This window comes from Phyllobates terribilis, unplaced genomic scaffold (assembly GCF_046119375.1).
Source record: "Phyllobates terribilis strain yellow unplaced genomic scaffold, ASM4611937v1 Scaffold_1__5_contigs__length_1240528914, whole genome shotgun sequence".
Classification (NCBI taxonomy): Eukaryota; Metazoa; Chordata; class Amphibia; order Anura; family Dendrobatidae; genus Phyllobates; species Phyllobates terribilis.
In genome coordinates this window covers 204,982,677-205,006,208 of record NW_027362761.1, presented here as the reverse complement: position 1 = coordinate 205,006,208, position 23,532 = coordinate 204,982,677, and the positions used below count along the sequence as shown (strand labels likewise).

At 43.4% G+C, this 23,532-nt stretch overlaps 1 protein-coding gene across 3 annotated transcripts in view; it reads left to right on the top strand.

Moving 5' to 3' along the window:
• Positions 1-23,532, top strand: part of GOLM1 (golgi membrane protein 1) — a 104,353-nt gene that overhangs the window by 49,287 nt on the left and 31,534 nt on the right. For all 3 annotated transcript variants that reach the window (XM_073670946.1, XM_073670947.1, XM_073670945.1), the window contains 3 exons: positions 8,441-8,620; positions 13,611-13,665; positions 23,292-23,385. In XM_073670946.1, the coding sequence (XP_073527047.1) occupies positions 8,441-8,620; positions 13,611-13,665; positions 23,292-23,385 (329 nt within the window). The remainder of the gene's footprint in view (positions 1-8,440; positions 8,621-13,610; positions 13,666-23,291; positions 23,386-23,532) is intronic.

The following is a 23,532-nucleotide window of genomic DNA, read 5'->3' as shown; positions in this document are numbered from 1 at the left end:
AAAGGGAGAATTTCTCGCCTCCATAGACATACAAGACTCATACCTGCATATACCAATTGCACCCGCCCATCAGAGATTTCTCAGGTTCGCAATCGACCAGGACCACTACCAGTTCATGGCTCTCCCGTTCGGACTCGCCACGGCTCCCAGAGTGTTTACCAAAGTCATGGCAGCCACCATGGACGTCCTGTACTCCAGAGGCATAGTAGTCGTTCCATACCTGGACGATCTCCTTATCAAGGCTCCCACCTTCAAGGACTGCGAGCTCAGTGTCTCAATCACAATCGACACTGAGTCGCCTGGGCTGGTTAGTCAACCTACAAAAGTCATCACCAACCCCGAGTCAGTCTCTGACCTTCCTGGGAATGCTATTCAACACCTTCAGGGGTCTAGTGCTCCTTCCCAAGGACAAGGCACTGCCTCTCCGTCTAGGAGTTCGCACTCTCCTCAGCAAACCCCCTCAATCTCTCCGGTTTGCCATGAGAGTCCTCGGCAGGATGGTGGCCGCAATAGAAGCAGTCCCATTTGCCCAGCTTCACCTCAGGCCCCTTCAACTAGCCATCCTCAAGTCATGAGACAGGAACCCTTTTTCTCTCTACAGGGAGTTCCAGCTGACATCGTCAACCAGGAGGTTCTTGCACTGGTGGCTCAAGCCAACCTCACTAACAAAGGGGAAATCCTTTCTCACGGGTAAATGGAAGGTTCTGACCACCGACGCGAGCCTGACGGGTTGGGGTGCGGTGCACCTACACCACAGAGCACAGGGCAAGTGGTCCCCAGCGGAAGCGACCATGCCCATCAACATCTTGGAAATTTGTGCCATCCTCCTGGCATTGAGAGCCTTCCATCACTTACTGGCAGCCTCTCACATGAGAGTACAGTTGGACAATGCCACGGCTGTGGCATATGTGAATCACCAAGGGGGTACCCGCAGTGCCCAGGCGATGCGAGAAGTGACACACATTCTCCACTGGGCGGAAGACACAGGTTTGGTTCTCTCTGCGGTTCACATTCCGGGTGTGGACAACTGGGAAGCAGACTTCCTCAGCCGGCAAGGAATGGACTCGGGAGAGTGGTCTCTCCATCCCGAAGTTTTTCAACAGATCTGTCATCGCTGGGGGACTCCGGACGTAGACCTAATGGCATCCCACTTCAATGCCAAGGTCTCCAACTTCATGGCCAGAACTCACGACCCGCGGGTGCTAGGAGCGGATGCCCTGGTTCAGGACTGGACCCAGTTCCAGCTCCTGTACATTTTTTCCACCTCTCCCCCTGCTATCCAGAGTGGTGAGGAAGATCAAGCAAGAGGGAGTTCCAACCATCCTAATCGCACCGGACTGGCCCAGACGTACATGGTATGCCGACATCGTACAGCTCACAGCAGACGTACCCTGGCGTCTCCCCGACCGCCCGGATCTTCAGTCACAAGGCCCGTTCTACCACCAGAACTCAGGGGCCCTCAATTTGACGGCGTGACCATTGAGACCTGGGTTCTAACCCAGTCAGGGTTCTCGCCGGACGTCATTGGAACCATGATCAGGGCACGGAAGCCAACCTCTGCTAAGATTTATTACCGTAGCTGGAAAGCCTTCTTTACCTGGCGCGAATCTCGTGGCCAGACCCCATTCCCTTATTCCCTCCCCATCGTACTTGGGTTTCTCCAATCTGGTCTGGAGGCCAGACTGTCCCTGGCCTCCCTTAAGAGCCAGGTGTCAGCTCTCTCAGTGCTTTTTCAGAGGTGTATTGCTAACAAGCCGCAAGTAAGGACATTTCTTCAGGGGGTTTCCCGGTTGGTTCCCCCCTGCAGACGACCACTAGAAACGTGGGACCTCAACCTGGTGCTGACAGCATTGCAGGAAACACCCTTTGAACCCCTTAGGGAAGTCCCACTCCGCCTTCTATCCCAGAAAGTGGTTTTCCTGGTGGCAATCACCTCACTACGCAGGGTGTCTGAACTGACAGCACTCTCCTGCAGACGGCCCTGCCTGGCTTTTTACCAGGACAAGGTAGTTCTCCGTACGGTCCCATCCTTCCTTCCGAAGGTTGTGTCCAACTTCCACCTCAATGAGGAAATTTCACTGCCATCCCTCTGTCCGGTCCCTGTTCATAGAGTGGAGAAGGGTCTGCATACGCTTGACCTTGTCAGGGCATTGCGTATCTATGTGTCTAGGACTGCGCCCTTCCGGAAGTCTGATTCTCTTTTCCTTCTTCTGGAAGGCGGCCGCAATGGTCTGCCAGCTTCCAAAGCTACCCTTGCCAGGTGGATCAAATCCACCATACAAGAGGCCTACCGCCTCAAAAATTCTCCCCTTCCAGCAGGTATTACAGCACACTCTACACGTGCGGTAGGGGCCTCCTGGGCAATTCGGCACAACAAGTGTGTAAGGCAGCCACCTGGACTAGCCTACACACGTTTACCAAACACTACAAGGTTCATACCCAGTCCTCAGCAGACGCGAGCCTGGGTAGACGTGTTCTGCAGGCGGCAGTACCCCAATTGTAGGGGCCTGGCTACACAATATTCGTCCATTGCTTCCCACCCAGGGACTGCTTTGGGACGTCCCATGGTTCTGTGTCCCCCAATGAGGCGACAGAGTACAGGAGATTTTTGTGTACTCACCGTAAAATCTCTTTCTCTTAGCCTCTAATTGGGGGACACAGCACCCACCCTGTTGCCCCTTTCCGGGCCGTTATGTTGAGTTCTCTTTTTTTTTTTTTTTTTTTTTCTTTTTTTTTTTTGAGCTCGTACATAGTTGCCTTCTTATAGGCATGGTTATGTTATCCATGTTACGTTCCTCCTAATGCTTTTGCACAAAACTGGAGAAGGCTGATGCCGTCCAGGGGTGTATACTGCAGAGGAGGAGCCACGGTTAATCTTTTTCAGATTATGCATAGTGTCGCCTCCTAGTGGACAGCAGCATAACACCCATGGTCCTGTGTCCCCCAATTAGAGGCTAAGAGAAAGAGATTTTATTGTGAGTACACAAAAATCTCCTTTTTATGCTCTTAAATCAGAGAGATATGTCGCACAAAATGGTTAACAAATAATATTTCCCACATGTCTACTTTACATCAGCACAATTTTGTAACCAAAATTTTTTTTTATTAGGGAGCTATAAGGGTTAAAAGTTAACCAGCAATTTCTCATTTTTCCAACAAAATTTACAAAACCTTTTTTTTTTTTTAGGGACCACATCACATTTGAAGTCACTTTGAGGGGTCTTTATGACAGAAAATACCCAAAAGTGACACCATTCTAAAAACTGCACCCCTCAAGGTGCTCAAAACCACATTCAAGAACTTTATTAACCCTTCAGGTGCTTCACAGGAATTTTTGGAATGTGGAAGAAAAAAATGAACATTTAACTTTTTTCACAAAAATGTTACTTTAGACCCAATTTTTTTTTATTTTCGCAGGGGTAACAGGAAAAAATGAACCCCAAAATTTGTTGTGCAATTTCCCCTGAGCACGCAGATACCCCATATGTGGGGGAAAACCACTGTTTGAGCACACGGCAGAGCTCGGAAGGGAAGGAGCGCCATTTGACTTTTTGAATGTAAAATTTGCTTGAATAATTAGCGGACGCCATGTTGCGTTTGGAGAGTCCCTGATGTGCCTAAACAGTGGAAATCACCCACAAGTGACAGCATTTTGGAAACTAGACCCCTCAGGGAACTTATCTAGATGTGTGGTGAGCACCCTGAACCTCCAAGTGCTTTACAGAAGTTTATAACATGGAGCCGTGAAAATAAAAAAATCAAACTTTTTCTACAAAAATGATGTTTTAGCCCCAATTTTTTTATTTTTTACAAGGATAAGAGGAGAAAATGGACCCCAAAAACTTTTGTGCAATTTCTCCTGTGTACGCCAATACTCCATATGTGGGGAAAATACAGTGTTTGGGCGCCCGGTAGAGTTCAGAAGGGAAGGAGCACTGTGTGACTTTTTGAAAGCAAAATTGGTTGAAATTGAAAGCGGACGCCATTTCGCATTTGGAGAGCCCCTGATGTGCCTAAATAGTGGGAACCCCCCACAAGTGGCCCCATTTTGGAAACTACACCCCTCAAGGATTTTATCAAGGGGTATAGTGAACATGTTGAATCCAAAGGTACGACGGAATTTGATAACATTAAGTCATCATATTGAATAAGTTGTCATTAGTCTTGAGCGCAAGTGTTCGCTATTTGAGTTTGCATCAGGTGCTCGGGTATGCACCATGTATCGCGCGTGCTCGAGTGACCTGCTCGAGTCCCCGCCCGCATGTTTCATGGTTATTAGACACCCCAAAAGAACCACACGGGGATCGCTCGTGCATGGCAAGCAATCCCCGCAAGGTTTTTTTGGCCGCGAAGCATATGGGGTGGAGACTCGAGCATGTCACTCGAGCACCCGCGATACTCAGTGCATACCCGAGCACCAGATGCAAACTCAAGTAGCGAGCACTTGCGCTCAACACTAGTCGCCATATTGTCATCTTTTTTTTTTTTTTACTTTTGAAAAGAATCCCAAGCCCAACCCTAACACTAGCCCAACTGTTTATTTTTTATGCCGTTTCATGTGCAGTGTAAGTGATTAGATGACTTTATTCTTCGGGACAGTGCGATTACAGCGATACCAGAATCCTATCGGGTTTTTATGATTGACAGCTGTCACACACTAAAAGACGCTTTTTTTTTTGTAAAATCTAGTTTTTGCATCGTCATATTTTGAGAGCTATAATTTTTCCATATTTTGGCAGACAGAGTCACGTGAGGGCTTGTTTTTTGCTAAACAAGTTGACGTTTCTATTGGTACCATTTTCAGACACGTGACATTTTTTGATCGCTTTCTATTCAGATTTTTGGAAGGCAGAATAAACAAAAAACAGCAATTCCGGAATTGGTTGTGTGTGTTTTTTTTTTATTCTGTTCCGCGTGTGGTAAAATTGATGAGGTAGGTTTATTCTTCGGGTCAGTATGTTTACAGCGGTACCACATTTATATTGTTTTTCTATGTTTTGGCGCTTTTACACAATAAAAGCTATTTTATAGAAAAAAATATTTTTTTGCATTGCTTTTTATTCTGAGAGCTATAAGTTTTTTATTTTTGGGCTGATGGAGCTGTATGGCGGTTTGTATTTTGCGAGACAAGATGACGTTTTCAGCAGTACCATTTTTATTTATATTAGTCTTTTTGATCGCGTGTTATTCCATTTTTTGTTTGGCGGTATGATGATAAAGCATTGTTTTTTTGCTTAGTTTTTTATTTTTATTTTTTACCGTGTTCACTAAAGGGGTTAACTAGTGGGACAGTTTTATAGGTCAGGTCGTTCCGGACACGGTGATACCAAATGTGTACTTTTTTTTTTTTTTTTTTCCTTTCATAATAATATTTATTGATGGGTACATTATATTTTTATTTTTGATGGATTATTTTTTTCATTTTGTAACACTTTTTTTTACTTTCATACTTTGTCCCACTATAGGACTTTCACTTTTTTTACTCTGATCACCTGTATAGCATAGGGATAGAGCACCATCCCTGTGTTATACAGGCTGTCAGCGCAGCAGATGCAGAAGATACTTTGGTCATGCACCGTGCATGACCAAAGTATCTTCCTGCTGTATGGTGACACGGATGTTGTCATGACGACATCGGGTCGTCATGACAACATCTGGGAAGCCGCGGCAGACAGCGTTGGACCGCTCCCAGCACATAGCACTGGGTGTCAGCTGTGAAATCAACAGGGCTTACTAATACGTACCTGGCTCTTAAAGCCCAGGGTGCAGGTATGTATTAGTACGTCTTGGGCTTTTAAGGGGTTAATACGTATCTGGTCCAATAGGCCCAGGGCACAGATGCATATTAATACGCCCCATGTTAGAAAGGGGTTAAATTAAACAGGATTCTAATTGTCCTCACTGTTTGCATTTTCTGCATGATCCTAAAATAGTGAGTTTTGTAGAAATCCTGTAAAAAATAGTGGAGTTAATCTCCTGCTGCTCAGTTCAATCTTTAGCTGTTAAGCGATTTGGCTGAAGGGGCATCACAATTTATAGGGAATGTATCATCAGAAATATTGTTTAAATCAAATTTTTCGTAATATCTTGCAATTTTCTTATCGGCTACTGGGGCTATTTCAACTCATACTTTGTCCTAAATTTTGGAGGAAAGTGGGGGATGCGTCTTATAGTCCGGATAATACATATTCTGGCTGTGGATGGAGGGGAAGTTGAGCGGCAGCAGAAGAGCGGGTGACAGGCAGTAGCCGCTGCTGCAGCTATCACGTGTACCCGCTGTTAAAGAAAATGAATAATCACTCCTCTCCACGGAATATTCAATATTCCGGAACTATGGGAGTGGAGAGGAGTAAATATTAATTTTCTTTAATAGCCGGCACAATGTCAGCCACAGCCAGCGGCTTCCTGCAGCTGCTGTGCGATCACGTGTGCCCGTTATTAAAGAGAATGCATATTCATTGCTCTCCACTCCCATGGGCGTGGGGAGCAATTAAAATTCATTATCTTTAATAGCAGGCACACGTGATCACTGAGCCACTGCAGGAATCACAGCTGCGGCCAACAGTGTGCCAGCTATTAAAGAAAATGAATATTCACTCCTATCCACACCCATAGTCCCGGAATATTGAAGAATGAATATTCCGGCAGCTTACCTCAGCGTGTGAGGACGCATGTCAGTGACGTCATGCACTACTTACAGGCTGAGATCTGCTGCTGGCAGCAGAGCAGGACGTAGCGCTGGAGTAGAGGGAAGGAAGGTGAGTAGAATCCTTATATTTATTTATTTATTTATTTTTTATGTCTGCAGCGTGTTGAGGGGCATGCATGCATGGATTTTCTTGCCATAGTACAAATTGTAACAGTCTATTCAGTAGGACTATCAGCTGTGTATCCACCTGACTTCTGCACAACACAACTGAAGGTCCCAACCCCATTTATAAGGCAAGAAATCCCACTTATTAAACCTGACAGGGCACACCTGCAAAGTGAAAACGATTTCCGGTGACTACCTCTTGAAGCTCATCAAGAGAATGCCAAGAGTGCGCAAAGCAGTCATCAAAGCAAAAGGTGGCTACTTTGAAGAACCTAGAATATAAGACATATTTTCAGTTGTTTCACACTTTTTTGTTAAGTATATAATTCCACATGTGTTAATTCATAGTTTTGATGCCTTCATTGTGAATGTACAATTTTCATAGTCATGAAAATACAGAAAAATCTTTAAATGAGAAGGTGTGTCCAAACTTTTGGTCTGTACTGTATAATCTGATAACACAGGATCCATCAATCACAATAAGTTATGTTACAGCTGCCCATTCTTCCCTTCCCAAAAAAAATGACCTTTGCACATGCTCATTAGATGCTTCTATATAGAATCATAGAATGGTAGAGTTGGAGGGGACCTCTAGGGTCATCGTGTCCAACCCCCTGCTCAATGCAGGATTCACTAAACCATCTCAGACAGATGTCTGTGCAGTCTCTGTTTGAAGACTTCCATTGAAGGAGAACTCGCCACGGTTTGTGGCAGCCTATTCCACTCATTGATCACTCTCGCTGTCGAAAAGGTTTTTTCTTATATCTAATAGTCTTCCTTTCAGTTTCATTCCATTGCTATAGAAAGATAGGGTCTGAGTCAGTCTCTTACTAGTAATACACATGCGCATTTCCTGGAACAATGAGCCTAGCTAAGTCCCTGTGGCACATATGAAAATTGCAAGTGTTTTTTTTTTTCATACAGATTATGATTTGAATAAAATTGCCAATATTTAAAAAAAAAATACATTCCACATAAAAAGATGACACATTCCCTTTGACAGTCTTCAGCTGTTTGCTGATCTATCAGCATCAGGCAACAAGCTGTTCTTTTGACGCATATGGCGGAAGATAATCCTCTGCAAAAAGCTGCTGTTAATGCATATGACAGTTTTACATTACAAATGTTGTTCTTTTGATGCATATGGAAGAAGATAATCCTCTGCCATATGCATCAACAGAACAGCTTTTTGCAGTTTCACATTACTGATCTGTTAGCACCAGGCAACAAACTCTGTTCATCTCTGCACTGCCTAGTAATTACAAGCTCTGTTGTGGAGGAGAGCAGTAGAGTTGAGCTTTGAGATAAACCAACTAACAATATTGTAAAAACAATCAGGCAGCCATATTTATATAGATGGCAGAAGACAAAATTAGTCAAGCATGGTAGTGTACAGTAGTGTAGAGTGAATTCTAAAGTTAGAATACACTGTTATTGGTCAAGGCTGAGCAGCACTATGCTGGCAGAATTCTAGCTGGGAGAAACTACATTGCTTATAATTGACCAGGACAGTTCCAATGCCACCTGGAAGGTAAATAGCACTATGGGGTGATATGTACATTATGATTAGAGCGCTGATCCAAAAATCACAATGTGGTCTTATAATAATCTGTTTCATTATCTCAGAGCCGAGTGATGGAGCTGGAGGGCAGGATTCGACGGGCAGCAGCAGAGAGAGGAGCCGTTGAAATGAAAAAGAATGAATATGAAGACATGTTGGCAAAACAGAAAAAGCAGATTGACACTATCCAGTCTTTGCACAGCTCTCAGATGCAGAATGTGCAGCTGATGTGTAAAAGTGAAAAGGTCGGAAGATCTCCACTTATGTTATCTATACTCTTTCGCACTTCGTCATCTACACTCCCATTATGTGAACTCAGATGAATTGTATTGCAGCATTTGCTTTACTGTTGTATACGTATTACTCCTACTTTTCAAGAGCATGAAAATTCACAAAAAATACATTAGGAAATTCGATAAATATAGTTTCATTTTCAAAGCCCAAGTTTGGTGAAACTTCACATTGGATAATTTTTCCACTTTATTAGCACTTTGTTAAAGTGGTTGGTATATTTTACCTTCCTTTTTTTCTTTATTTGGTGTATTTACAGTGCTCAGCATAAATAAGCGCATACCCTCAAAAGTAAGATTTTTATGTATCTCATTGAACGCAGGAACAATTTACAAAATTTTGACAAGACTTGAGTTTCATAGAACTTTTTTTTTAACCCATAGCATGAAAGTAAGGTTAATATAAATTTCACTACAAATTTTTCCATTTTTACTCAAATTAGTTGATACAAAACTGAATGCACCCCGCATAAAAACTGCAACATCTAGTATTAATAAATACCACATATTAGTAAATGACCACTGATCGGTTTGTACCGTATTTTTCGCTTTATAAGATGCACTTTTTTTTCCCCCCATATTTGTCTTAGAAAGCGAAATCACCCTACCGGCTGCCGTGGAGCAGGTCCCGGAGATGCTGCATGGTCAGGACGGATTGTTCGGAGGGGCTGCAGGCCCCATGCTGTCTCCCAAGTTCTGCGCTGTAGGTGTCCAATGGTGCGGGGGCTCCGCAGGCATCTTGTGCAGCCGGAGCCCTGCACCTTCCATACTGTCCTATGCAATGGACTTCGGGAAAATGGCCGCCGGAGGCGGCGCATGCTCAGATTGAGATCTCTGCGCTGAGATCTCGTCTCCAGAAAAGATGCCGGCGGAGCCCCCGCACCACCGGACACCTCCAGCGCAGAACTTGGGAGACAGCATGGGGCCCGCAGCCGCCTCCGAACACTCCGTCCTGTCCCTGTCTGTATCTCGGGCACACCGTCTGCATCTCGGGCCTCAGCCAGCGGCAACCCTGGGACCCCGCTCTACCAACGCCGCCCCCCAGGTAAGCTGATTATAATACGCAACGGTTTACTAAAAAACATTTTTTTCCTATTTTCCTCCCCAAAATTTGGGGTCTGTCTTATAAACCGGTGCGTCTTATAATCTGGAAAATATGGTATATAGCAGATCCAGTCATTTAACGACCTTGATCAATTTGTTTAAATGGTCCATAAAAGAGAGCAAAGAACAAAGAGGTGATGATCAATTTTCTATCACCGCTAGATAATACTTAAAGTATCTAGACACTCCTAAATTCATTTGAAAGTAAATATGCAACAAGCTATGTGCTTAATAAATTACTAACATATCACTTTAATTTTGAAATTAAAATGCATTTTTCTTGCGTCTTGCAAAACTGACTCTTCATTCCATGACTCCACAGCCCTGGATCAGTGGAACAGAGTTCCCAACAAGTCAATGTCATAGCTTACTACAGTGTCAAGGAATTGATGGATTACAGCCCCATACTATAAAGACCAGGCAGTATCGGAGGATGGATACAGAGCCATATCAGTGTTGGCTAGTGTACCTATCCTGAGAGGGTGCAAATCGGTGTGCAGGACCCAGTCCAGCGGTAAGGTCAGTAATCTCTAACTGCTGGATGGGAGCCCTGAGAACCACCTCCTACCTCCCCGGCATCTGCTTCTTTTCTTTTTATTAGCCTGCCTGGTGTGATGTCACATGTACTCCCGTTCAGCACACAGAGATTACTGACCTGGCTGCTGGACTAGGTCATATGAATCGATTACCACCAACTCTACTACTGTAATTTATGTAATCCTTAGCAGTGTATCAACAGCTTTCATTAAATTCCTCAAGCTCTACTGACCTGTCCAAGTCCACACAGCAAAGCTAATTAGGCAGAAAAGTCAGCTTAATGTGTTTGCTGTAGTAGCCAGTGTGAAATAAAAAATATTTCAAGATTTCAGGATCACCAAAAAATGTTTAAATATGTAAATGGTGTCTTTAAAGTAGAAGAGGACTGAAAGTTTTATTCAGTTGGGCAAAAATTTTGCAACTCTTGAGGCCTGATTCTTCAAATCGTTTACACCAATATTCTAGCTTAAAAAGCTTTGAAACGTCTCATAATTTTGGCGCAGCTCGAGGCTGTGCTGAAATGTAGCGACTTTTAGTGTTCTCATGCCATTTTAATTCAACTGGGACATGGTGACCACCACTAGTCCAGTAGGGACTAGAGTAGGATTTGTGGCGAGGTGAACAAAGAGGTGTCCCCTACTCGTCTGATGCTCCTGATTTATGAAGAGATGTGCTCTTCCTGAATCAGGAGCATCTGACTCCAGCACATCTACATATCCAGACCAGCGTGAACACCAGCATGTTTTCATATCGGTTTGAAGCAGCTCTTCCAAATCGAACTGTACTTGAGAGGAGCCAAGGCGGGAGGGGTCGAGGCTATGTCTGCCCATCAAATTCCACAAATGTGCTGACGTTTTTTTACACCAGAAATGCTTAATTTCTAGAAAGGCTCAACAGAGGCACCCGCCACTGAAGATGCATCGAATTCATTTAAGTGAACTAAAGTGAAACTCCAGTTTTAATGAAGAGGCCTCTTAGAATAAAAACAACCTTTTAAAGGGGTTGGCCACTTATGTTGGGGACATAATTTTGTGGTATTACCGGTCCACCTTCCTCACTTGTTAGTACAGCCTTTCTTACAAACTGCACAGCTCTCCAGTCCACAAGTGGCTGTTGGTGGAGAAGCGTGTGGACAGACCTGTCTGTCAGCCTCCTCCAATTGAAAACCAATTTTTCCCATCCGTAGTGTTTTTTCAATTGGAGGAGAGTGATGGACAGGTCTGGTCACATGCTTCTCTATTCATGGACATTTTGTGAACGGAAGAACTGCGAGGAAGGCTGCACTAATAATAAGTAGAACTAATAAGTGCAGGATTAGAATTTGTGATACTTAGTAAAGCCATAACATCTTGTCCCCAACATCTGTTTCATTCACCTTTAGCTAATGGCCTCATGCCCACTCTATAGGCTTACCACTTTCCATATATTTCATGTATCCCAGCATCTCTCAGTCTTCTATTTATTTTACTGAATATTTCATTACAGCATAATCAATAATCAGAAACGCTGATTCCAGACCTTAGTATTTCATCAGTCTCTAGTTGTAGTATGAGCCAAGGTATCCTACGTCTCTTTGCAGACCTCAGTTAACGCACAAACACTTTTCCCTCCATTGATATTAAAAAGCTTCGTAATTGCTGTGTTTTCTTGCATTTTTTTATTTATTTTTTTAAACCTGGTAAAATAGTTATGATTTCACCATGTGAAGAAACCTGAAGGAATAACTGAAGTAACTTTTTGAGGTTGTCATTTATTTTTCCTCCACTCCTGTGTTGTATCATCCATTCTTTCTGTAAGGCGCTCCTCATAAATCCTGTGTAGTTTTATTATCTATTTCATAAAGAAACAGAATTGGAGTTTGGACTTTACCAATTCATGAATGCATGTCTTCACTACTTGTGTACAGCATTATTGCTAGTGACGTTGATCAGGAATGTACTGAGGATGGGTTAGCCTGTCACCTTTGAACAACTTTTTACAGTTTTATATATCAATAAACAAAATATAAAATGTTATCTTTGTAATAATAATTCAACATTTCACATACATTCCTTTCCTTAGCTAATTAACCTTTTCACGATCCACTGTGGCAGCCAGCACTGTAGTCCAGAGCTACAGTCATAGTTTTGCAGGGTTGAGAGCTCAATTTTTATATTGTACTAAACTTCTAATGTTTTCTATTTATTTGTTTTAAAGGAAATTTGTCAACAGGTTTTTGCTATGTAATCTGACAGCACCATGAGGTAGGGTCCGAGAGACCCGGATTACAGTGATATATCACTTAGGTATGATGATCACAGTTTTCTCTTCTGTAGATCTAGCAGAGCTCAGCTGTTGAGCTGTGTATAATGTCAGCCACACCACAGCTTCCTGTGTACATTGTATAGTGACAAAACTGCTAATCAGTGGTGGGGGTGTGGATGGACTAGGATGCACAAAGCCAGTCGTCCTGTAGATCTCCTGCTGATAAAACACTGATTGTATTGGAACAGCAATATACAGCCCAATAAGTGGCACTGTAATCGGGCTCTCTGCTACTACATCATGGTGTGCTCAGATTACATATAAACCTGCTGACAAATTCCCTTAAATATATTGGCTGAGCATACATGTGATGGTTTTGGCACAACTGATGCCATCTATTTTCCTATCTAGAGATCACAATGCAAACTGTCCAATCTCTTCACAAACATGAGATATAAAAGCAGAGCTAAAAAAAAGAGTTAATGTTTTTTGTTTGTTTGTTTGTTTTTTTAAACTATTATACTAAAATAGAATATATCATGTACTATATATAAATATTCTGAAAAATACTTTTTGGGATAGCTGGCCCCTTAGTTATATTATTTCCCCTGCTGAACATAATTTTTATGGTTATGGGCTTGTATAATGAAGTGCCCTCTCTAAATAAGAACGTATACAGGATGGACCTCTTATAGTTAGTGCAAGTCTCATGAACTTTCCACATACACCCAAAAGTGGTAGACCTGGATCGCTTCCGATAAACACATACATTTGACTCCTCAACACCACCATGTACCCTCCCTAAGTCTTATTTCTGTGCCCATCTGGCAGATGATAAATGTTCCATCTTAGTCTGTGCCCGGAATCACTTTGCAGTCATGGTGAGGCGTAGAATGGGGACAACACTAGCCACAACAAACGAGTGACAGAGTGCATCACCACACATTAGAAGCGTAGCATGTTACAGCAAGATTTTTTGGCAGGGCTTACAGTATTATTCTTGCATTTTATCTTTTTATTCTTGAGAATTCATTTTGTCTTTTTTTTTTTTTTTTTACAGGAGAATTTACAGAACAATGTAACTGCTAAAGACTACTTTCTTCAGATCCTTCAAGGTAAATAGATTTTTATACTTTGTAGTTGTCTTTGTTTGCATGTTGTCTTGTATGATCCATATAGCTACACTGCCATGAACTCCTATAAAAAAAAAAAAAAACTGACAGTCACAACACCTAAATTGGGGTCCTCAATTTAGGTGCGAGACCCATGATTATCAAACATGGATATGCAATAAATGGTGAAAATAATATCCTTTTAAAGAGACTAGAAAGTAAAAGTAGGCTGTTCCTTGGCAGCATTACACTTCAACCATTTAATAGTGTAACAATTTAAGCTACAGATGAATGAGAAGAAGCTCTGAAGGTGGTGTGTTTCTGAACCCCTTTCTGACATGCTACGTAATAATACGTACCTGTGCCCTGGACCTTTTGGACCAAATACGTATTATTACGGCAAAGCAATCGCGCCCTCACAGAAGCTGTGCAGGTGCGATCGCCATCGGGTGTCAGCTGATTCTGACAGCTGACACCCGGCACTTTAACCCCCTAAATGCTGCGATCAGGCACTAGCAAACTATTCCTGAATTGTTGGTTTTTGTTTATTCTGCCTCCCAAAAATCGGAATAGAAAGCTATCACGTTCTCGAAAATGGTACCAATAAAAGCGTCAAGTTGTCCCGCAAAAAATAAGCCCTTACATGTCGGCCGAAATATGGAAAAATTATAGGTCTCAAAATATGTCGATGCAAAAAAGTCTTTCACCGTATGGCAGTTGCCAAACATAAAAACGTGATATAAATCTGGTATCGCTGTAATCGCACCAACCCAAAGAATAAAGTCGTCTAATCACTTATACCGCATGAGGAATGGCATAAAAAATAAATAAAACCAATTCTTCACATGCTGCTGATTTGTTCATTCTATTTCGCTAAGATTGCTCTGTGGCTCGGCTCACATTTATCCTGCGCTCTAGGCTGAGCACTTACACCGGTGTTTCCGTGTAAATCTCTGAAATACTTGATTCAGACGGAATCCCCTGGCAGAAGATTCCCTCTAATGAGGAAGACTGAGGCACCATGGACGCCATCTGGCCTGTGGTCCCACATTGTCCGTCTTTCTATCAGGCGTGCATCGGCCACAGTTTTTTGAACCTCTGAAAAAAAGGACACTACTAAACAGAGGCTAGACAGAGTCCAGTGTAAGGCCGGTTTCACTCGTCTTGATATTTGTGTCCGTGTGTAACCGTGTGCCACATCAGGAGCACATGTACCAGCACCTGGGAATCCATGCCGGGTGCTGAATGCTGCCCTCATCATTGTCCCCTGCAAGCGCTGTGAACAGTGCGAGCAAGGGACTATGTTGAGAGTAGTATTCTGCTCCCACTGTGTCCTGGTGTAAAAATAAGAATAAAATAAAAAAATCCTTATCCTGTCCGAAGATGTCCCTTGCTGTAACCCATCTGACTGCTCACGCCGAGGAGCCTGGGAGAATGACTGACTCGCTTTAGCGAGCAGGCCTCGGATCTGCGCTCATTGAGTGGTGTCCTGTCACTCACTGAGCTCAGTGCAGCTCCGGGACTCGCTCGCTGGAGCGAGTCATTCTCCCCGGCACCTCTGTGTGGATTACAGCGGGGGTCATCTTCGGACAGGTGAATATAAGGATTTTTTTTATTTTATTCTTATTTTTACACCAGGACACAGCGGAAGCAGAATACTACTCTTATCATTGTCCCTTGCTCGCGCTGATCGCAGCTTGGGAACACCGCTAACTGTACACTGATTCCCAGGTGCCGGTATGTGTCACACTGATGACACACAGATGTCACCCGTGTCATCAGTGTGGGATGTTTTGCGGCCAGTGCAGCGCGAAAAAAACGGGCATGTCAACGTGTTTTGCCCACAGACACACAATTTGTGGAAACACTGACATGTGCACAGACCCATTCATTTGAATGGGCCTGCATGTGTCTCCAGTATGTGTGGTACCAGACACACTGACTTGTGAAAGAGGCCTAAGCCTGCTGCCTCATTATAGTGAATTGATCCCTCGGGGGTTTCCTCTGAATTATGTAGGACCTGTGTATATGGAGTCTGCATACTATTCTCGGAAAATCTGCGATAGTATACAAGAGCCAAGAAAAGATATACTCAACAGGGCATGTCTCAAAAAAATCTAAATTATTTTTATTAACACATGAGATCTACAAATAACAAAACAAATTTAAAAACCATTAAAACAAACCAAAGGCCCATGATTTTAACTCAGACTCCAAATGTAGAGTCATGGTAATACCCACACTAACAACAGGTACGGTGGCAGGTAAATATATGTATAAGCCAATAGTATATGAAAAGCTCATAAACATGATATAAAGACTGTAACAGGCCTAAAATTTGTTCAGAGAAAATTATCATATGGTACAAATAAGGTGTAAAATACACTACAAATAAAGTGAAAATGCATATAAGGATTATTCATATAATCAATGTATTTAAAGTGCCATAGGAAAATAATGTTAAGCGTAAATTTGCCTGAAAAGCAAGCCATACACTGAACCAAGAATAATGAGCTCTATCCTAAAAAATAGTAAAGACAGATGTCCTATACATAGGACCCCATATTCTGAAAATGTCCAAAGGGAATAATCATATGAGCTTAAGAATCCATGGAAAAGCATGAGCTAATAAAACACCTGCATGATAAAGTTAGGGATGATACTGGTAACCCCACGTGTATCACTAATGTAGCTTCCTCAGGGGCAATAGTGCAAATGTCAGATGTCCTGTTGCTGGTATATATACATGGCAATAATTAATTGAAATAATTTCAATAATTACCAGCTGGTGGCGGGCAAACCCAGTAGTCCCGGCATCACGGCATTACAGGAAGTAAGCAAAATAACACATAATACAGATAATAGACGGCGATGGTATTAGGGAGACTGGTGGAAATTATCCGCAAAAGGCATACCGCGCATGCGCACCCAGCCAAAGGGTAAACCGCAAATCAATTTTTGGGAAAAGAAACAGACTGATAAGTTCCTCAAGAAAGATACAACACATGCGTGTCTGGTCATGGCATATAACGGAGGTCTGTTTCAAGAATAAAGGTAAGTATTGTAAGAAAATGCACAATAATATGACATGGCATTTATCAAAAGTCCATTTCAAGAGCAAAGGTGAGTATTATAAGTGAGTACACCATAAATCACAAACCCGGCGCAAAATATACACTGGTCAGAAGCGGCCTCACAATCCATCATGGAATCATACTATGCACCAAAACCTGGCATCGGGTAAAATGAACCTGAGTCCCAATATAGCTAGGGTGCGTGTATGCTCCACACAAACACCAATGATCAATCATCATGTCACATTGTTATTATCTTATGATATTACTCAAGAGGAGATGCATTATCTTGCCCCTGCGCTACTTGCAACAGGGAAATTAGTCATTATTACTAGGAGCTCAAGACTGATGCAAACCTGGAAAAGCTATTGAGTAGGAACATCAATATCGCCTAACATCACATGCCTCACCAAAGATGATAAGCTCCAGCCATCACATTAAATGTTTGACCAAATATAGTAAAATAATTTTTCCATTGCCAATTTTGTACAGCCCTCGAGTGAGGTTATAAATATCCAAATGGCACTTGGTAGAAAAAAAAGGTTCCCCACCACTGATATCGTGGGTGGTCTGTTGTTCATCTGCAGAAAGACACAACAGTGCATTTCGGCTTCCTTACATAGGAGAAATGTATTTTGCCATGGCCTTGTTAACCTATAAATCACAAATGTGGTTTTATAAGTTATGAAGTCCCCAATAGTGTACTTCCTCTTGTTCATGACCGGGATCATAACGGCTTCTCAGAATCTAGACATATGCCATAAGCACATCTGTAGGGTATTTTATCTGACCTGAATGACTTTGAAGTATACACTGTGACAAGTTTCATATACAGTTGAAGGTTGTTTTTTTTCCAACAATCATTGTGTAACAAGTTTGGAATATATAATAACTTAATTTTGCCCAACATTTACCCTTTTCTCATACAGTTTAATCAAATCATATCAGATAAAGGTATCTTTTTCTGAATGGACAAAGGTGTATTCTTACCAGAATGATTTATCTATCTATCTTTAGGCTTCATACTTGCCACTTTCCATCTTGCACCCAATCACAACCCTATGGCAGCTGTATGTTGCTAATCTGAGTGCTGTGCTACACACTGCCAAAATTAAAGCTGCGTAAAACTTGGCTTTAGACTAGTCAGCCAATTACATTATTTCTGTTTTGGGTTATATTATAAGAAAATGAGAGTGAAACTGAGGTACTTTGGCGTATTATACACCCCTGATGGTTTACCTATTGTAATGACCCGTGTTTTGGAGATTTGTTTTTTTTGACTAATTGTAGCAGTATCCAGACTATCCTTTTCCTAGAGAGGTTTGGTATAATGTACAGCAGCGGTGGGGAACTTCAGGCCCGCGGGCTGTTTACGGCCCTCGATGACCTTTTATCCGACCTCCAGGTAGAGACCGCAGTGCTTGGGCCGCCAGCTGTGTTTTGACGGCTGCCGGCCCTTTAGTTTCTCCTGGCTCTGAGAGCACATGCGCACAGTGTTCACTACTGAGAGCTGAGGCACGTGCAGTGAAAGGTTATGTCCTGACACCAGTGCCAGCGTCAGCACGTACTTTGTTGGTGGAGTTAGTGCACAATTTGTGCAGCCCCGAAGGATGGCATAAATATCCAACTGGCCCTTGGCAGACAAAAGGTTCCCCCACCCTGATGTACAGAGAAGACCTTGAACGCTGTTTCAGACAAATTTTTTTTGTATAGACCTAAATTGTTCATACATAACATGAGAAACACTGGTCCAAATCAACCATTGTAGTTTAACCCCTTAATGACCGCCAATACGACTTAAAAGTGACCTGCAATATAAGAGACTAGCATCCTCTGACAGGTGACAATCCAGCAGCTATCCGCTGTACACTATAGCTGACAATTTGCTGCATCAGCCACAATCTGTGTTGGCACCGACCATGGCCATTTTACCCCTTAAATACTGCTGGCAATAGGGACTACAGCATCTAGATGGTTTACAGAGTGTGGGGGCTTCCTCTTTAACCCCATCGGCACCTTGAGATCTTGATCATGTGGTTCTGATGTTTGCCATGGTAATTCATAGCCAAATAACGGCCTTAAAGTCTTTCAGCTATATAGTGGCCTGTTCAGAAGTTAGAAACATTTAGGTGTTAAAAATAAAAATAAATGTTTTCATTCCTGTCATGTCACTTTGCATTAATTCCTGAAAAGCGCCTGAAGGGTTAATAAACTACGGTACCTGGAAACCATTTTGAATATGTTGAGGGGAGCTGTTTTTAAAATGCTATTACTTTTGGAGATTTCCAATATATAGGACCCCTGAAGTCATTTCAAAACTGAATTGGTCCCTAAAAAAATAAGTTTTGTAAATTTCCTTGAAAAAAATTAAAAATTACTGCTACATCTTTAAATCTTGTAAAACGTTAAAATAAAACATTTTACAAATTGTGCTGATGCAAATCTGACATGAGGGAAATGTTATTTATTAATGTTTTTGTGTGGTATGACTAGCTGGATTAAAGGGAGAATCATTTAAAGTTTGAAAATTATTTTGAAATTTGTCACATTTCTGATATTTTTAAAAATAAACACAACATATAAATATAAATTTACTATTATCATAAACTATTATGTGTCACGAAAAAACAATCTCAAAATCAATGAGATATGTTGAAGCATTCTAGAGTTCTTACTACATAAATGTCAGATTTATCGCAGTGGTGTTAGGAAAATTGTTGTAATGTTCATAAAAATTCTTCATTCATTATTTTAGCAGTTTCTGTCCTCTTAGAAAAGTACCAGAAGCTTTATACTTTCTGTAGTCTTAACACAGGAGGAAACACTCTGTGTTTAGATGTCGCTGTACCATGTTTCTGGCCCCCAAAGGTTCACAGAATGGCACTGATCAGTTTTGGGGAAGGGGGAGACCTCCCCACTTTATCCTTGTCCCCCTTGCCCCTCACACTGCTAGCAGCACTATGTAGTCACATGACTGCAGCGTTGTAAACCTAGAATTGTTATTCAACGTATAGGAGAACCACACTCTAGTGGTCAAGGAGGAGCCGCTGACAGCAGCGCTGCATTGGCGCGCAGAGACCGTCTCCCAGCACAGCATTTCCAGTGCCAGCCGCCGGCCAATGAGAGGCCAGCAGCTGATATCTGCGTCCCAGCGCAGCGGCGTATGACGTCACTGCCATGCGCAGATGTCAGCTGCTGGCCTCTGACTGGCCGGCATTGGTAATGCTGTACTGGGAGACGGTCTCTGCGCGGCAATGCTGCGCTGCTGTCAGCGGCTCCTCCTGGACCAGGTCAGGATCATCAAAGGGTCGTGCCTGTGGGCCACATGTGCACAAAGGACGCCGAGGGAACGGAGGACAGGTAAGAGGAATCCTTTTTTATTTTATTTTTTGTGTGTGTGAAGAACAGCGCAGGGGACATATCTATGTGACGCTCACAGCCCACCCTGGGAGATGGGGGGTACTCGGAGCCGGGTCAGATGTTGGGGGTTGCAGTCGTGGCCTGGACCCGTTCCGTGCCCAGGGCCGTCACAATAAAAGATGTAATGGGCTTTCAGTGTTGGTGTTAATCGAGTGGATGTAATGACTACGCCACCTGTGGTTTCTGGTGATCCTCCACCAGCGCTGCGTTCAGTCCTCTGAGGCGGGATGTAGTGGCAGCAGCAGATGGTACTACTCTCCACAGGCGGAGCAGGGCCTCAGGGCAGAGAGAACAGGAGGATGGGAGTTGTAGTGGAAGATGTGGTGCGGTGCCGCGTTGCAATAAGGAACCGGAGGCCATAGGGGTAGTCTTCCAAGCTTTACTCACGGTAGAATGCACAGCTGCAAGGCTTCTCCCTGCTCCTCACGGCGCGCTGCGGCCACCAGGACCGGGGGTCCAACAACCTCCGGGGTAGTTCAGGTGCTTTGGTCAGGACCCCGCACCAGAGTGTTCCTAGACTTCTCCCACTAGGTCCTCTGCTGTCCGCGTATGTGGTGCGTGTACTAAGGCCGGGTCTCCCTCTGGACTATGCACAGAACAAGGGTACGGGTGGCGACTCCGCTCCGTCCGTTACCCGGTGGGATCCACTGAGCCTCCGGGCTTCTCCGACTAAGACTTAAAGTGGCAGAGTCAGATATCGGGGGGCCGGTACCCCTTTTGCAGCAGGAATCCCTCTGACTAGGCCAGAATAGCGAGGACAGGTGGCGTATACCGCTCCGTCTGCATCCCCCTGGGATCCTTTTGCCTGCAGAGCTCTACTCCTCCGCTCCCCTCCAGGCCTTCTTAAGTAAGGACCTTGACCGGGTAGAGACAGCCGTTAACTCTTGCCCTTTCCTCGACTCAAGGCCAGAGTACGAGGACCGTGTCCCCTTCAACTGCAGGTTCACACAGAAAGCCACGTTCAGCGATGCAGATCACAATCAAAGACCTTGAACTTAAGATGGCTGGCTATTAAATTTGAATTTAGTACGTGTAACCTCTAAGTGTGTCCTCCACCCTCACCCACTACTAGGTTCCCCCTTCTTTGGTTCCCCCATCTCCACTTATCCCGGCTGGGGCAGCACCCTGGTGCCTATAAGCCCCCCCTACAGGTGGGAGAGATGTAGTGTTGCATGCAAAGGTGGGGTCCTGACAGCTGCACCATCCTTACCTCGAAGGAGAGATACCACACCTCATTAAAGAGATGCAGTACCCCTGTGGCGACCAAACCCTCAGGGGCGCCACATCTACCAGATGGGGACCTGGATGGGGCATTACTACCGGATGGGGGACATTACTCCAAGACGAGGACCTGGATGAGGCACATTACTGCAAGATGGGGACCACCAGGATGGGGCATATTACTGCAAGATGGGGACCACCAGGATGGGGCATATTACTGCAAGATGGGGACCACCAGGATGGGGCATATTACTGCAAGATGGGGACCACCAGGATGGGGCATATTACTGCAAGATGGGGACCAGCAGGATGGGGCACATTACTGCAAGATGGGGACCAGCAGGATGGAGCACATTACTGAAACATGGGGACCACCAGGATGGAGCACATTACTGCAAGATGGGGACCAGCAGGATGGAGCACATTACTGCAAGATGGGGACCAGCAGGATGGAGCACATTACTGAAACATGGGGACCACCAGGATGGAGCACATTACTGCAAGATGGGGACCACCAGGATGGGGCATATTACTGCAAGATGGGGACCACCAGGATGGAGCACATTACTGCAAGATGGGGACCACCAGGATGGGGCACATTACTGCAAGATGGGGGCCACCAGGATGGGGCATATTACTGCAAGATTGGGACCACCAGGATGGGGCATATTACTAGATGTTTGCCAGAATTACTATATGGTGCGAATTGTAAAACAATATTACTGTATGTGGCCAATTAAAGGAAACAAAATTGTAAAATTTAAAAAAAAAAAAAAAATTAAAAATAAAGCATAAAAAAAAAATATTTTGCTACTAAAAATGCTGTTTTATATATAAACTAAACACAAAAAGTGCAGTTTATTATTACCACATCCGTAACGACCCAAGCTATAAATTAAAATAAACACAGCAAAAATGTTCAGACGGTGTATACAAAAAAAAAAAATGGTATCACTAAAATTGTCACTTTGACCTGCAAAGAATGCGCCCCGCCCCCCCCCCAAAATTCAAATTTCTTCCATGTGCGGCCCATATACCCAGCTGAGTTTGAGACCCCTGCTCTAGTGACAATATAATGTTGAAAGTGTGAGATGCAATGCAGGAATATTGTGGGTAGGACTGTCTTCCCACAGTGAACAGCGCCGTCTGGGGGCCTGAGACCTACTGGATCCAGGTTACATGGTGATCTCTGTCTTAATTTCTGGTGTTTTTCTAAGCTATTTATATTCCACAGAAATTCCATGCCTTTGGCAATGTAAAAGACATTTATTGGTGGTATTTGAGCAACACTTTGTGTGTTATTTATAAAATGTGTCTTCTCTATATAGAAATTATATATTCTTACTGTTCAGTTGTTAAAGGGAATCTGTTTTCAGGTTTCTAGCTACATCATCTGCAAGCAGCATAATGTAGGGCCTCATTCCAGTGATTTATCACTTACTGGGCTCCTTGCTGCAGTTTATCAATATCACTTTTATCTGCTGCAGATCTAGCAGTTCTCTGAATACTGAGGTCGGTATAACCCCGCCCACACCACTGATTGGCAGCTTTATGTGTACACTGTGCATAGGCTGAAAGCTGCCAATCAGTGGGGGGGGGGGGGCGGTTGGACTACTTGGCAGCAGGTTTACTAGTCCTCTATTGATGATAATCTGCTGATAAAACAGTGAGTTTATCAAAACAACTGTGCGCAGCCCAGTAAGTGATACATCGCTGGAATCGAGGTCTCTGTCTCTACATCATACTGCTCTCAGATTAGGTGGCAAAAATCTAGTGACAGACTTCCTTTATTGAAAATCAAAGAGAAAGCACTGTAAGCATCTTTGTAATCTAGAATCTGCCTCTCTGAGTCCTGTTAATGATTACTGACATTTGGCTTTATATGTCAGTTTGTAACCTTCATTCTTCTTGCAGCTGAAATAGTAGAAGTTCAGAAACTGTTAGAAGACTCCAAGCTAGAACTAAAGGAATTACAAGAAAACCAGGCCAAAAAGTCAACTTTCGAATTGTAAGTAAAATTAATTTGGCCTGTTTTGAGAATATTGGTTGCTCTGAGGGATTATACACTGCTCAAAAAAATAAAGGGAACACTCCAATAACACATCCTAGATCTGAATGAATGAAATATTCTCATTGAATACTTTGTTCTGTACAA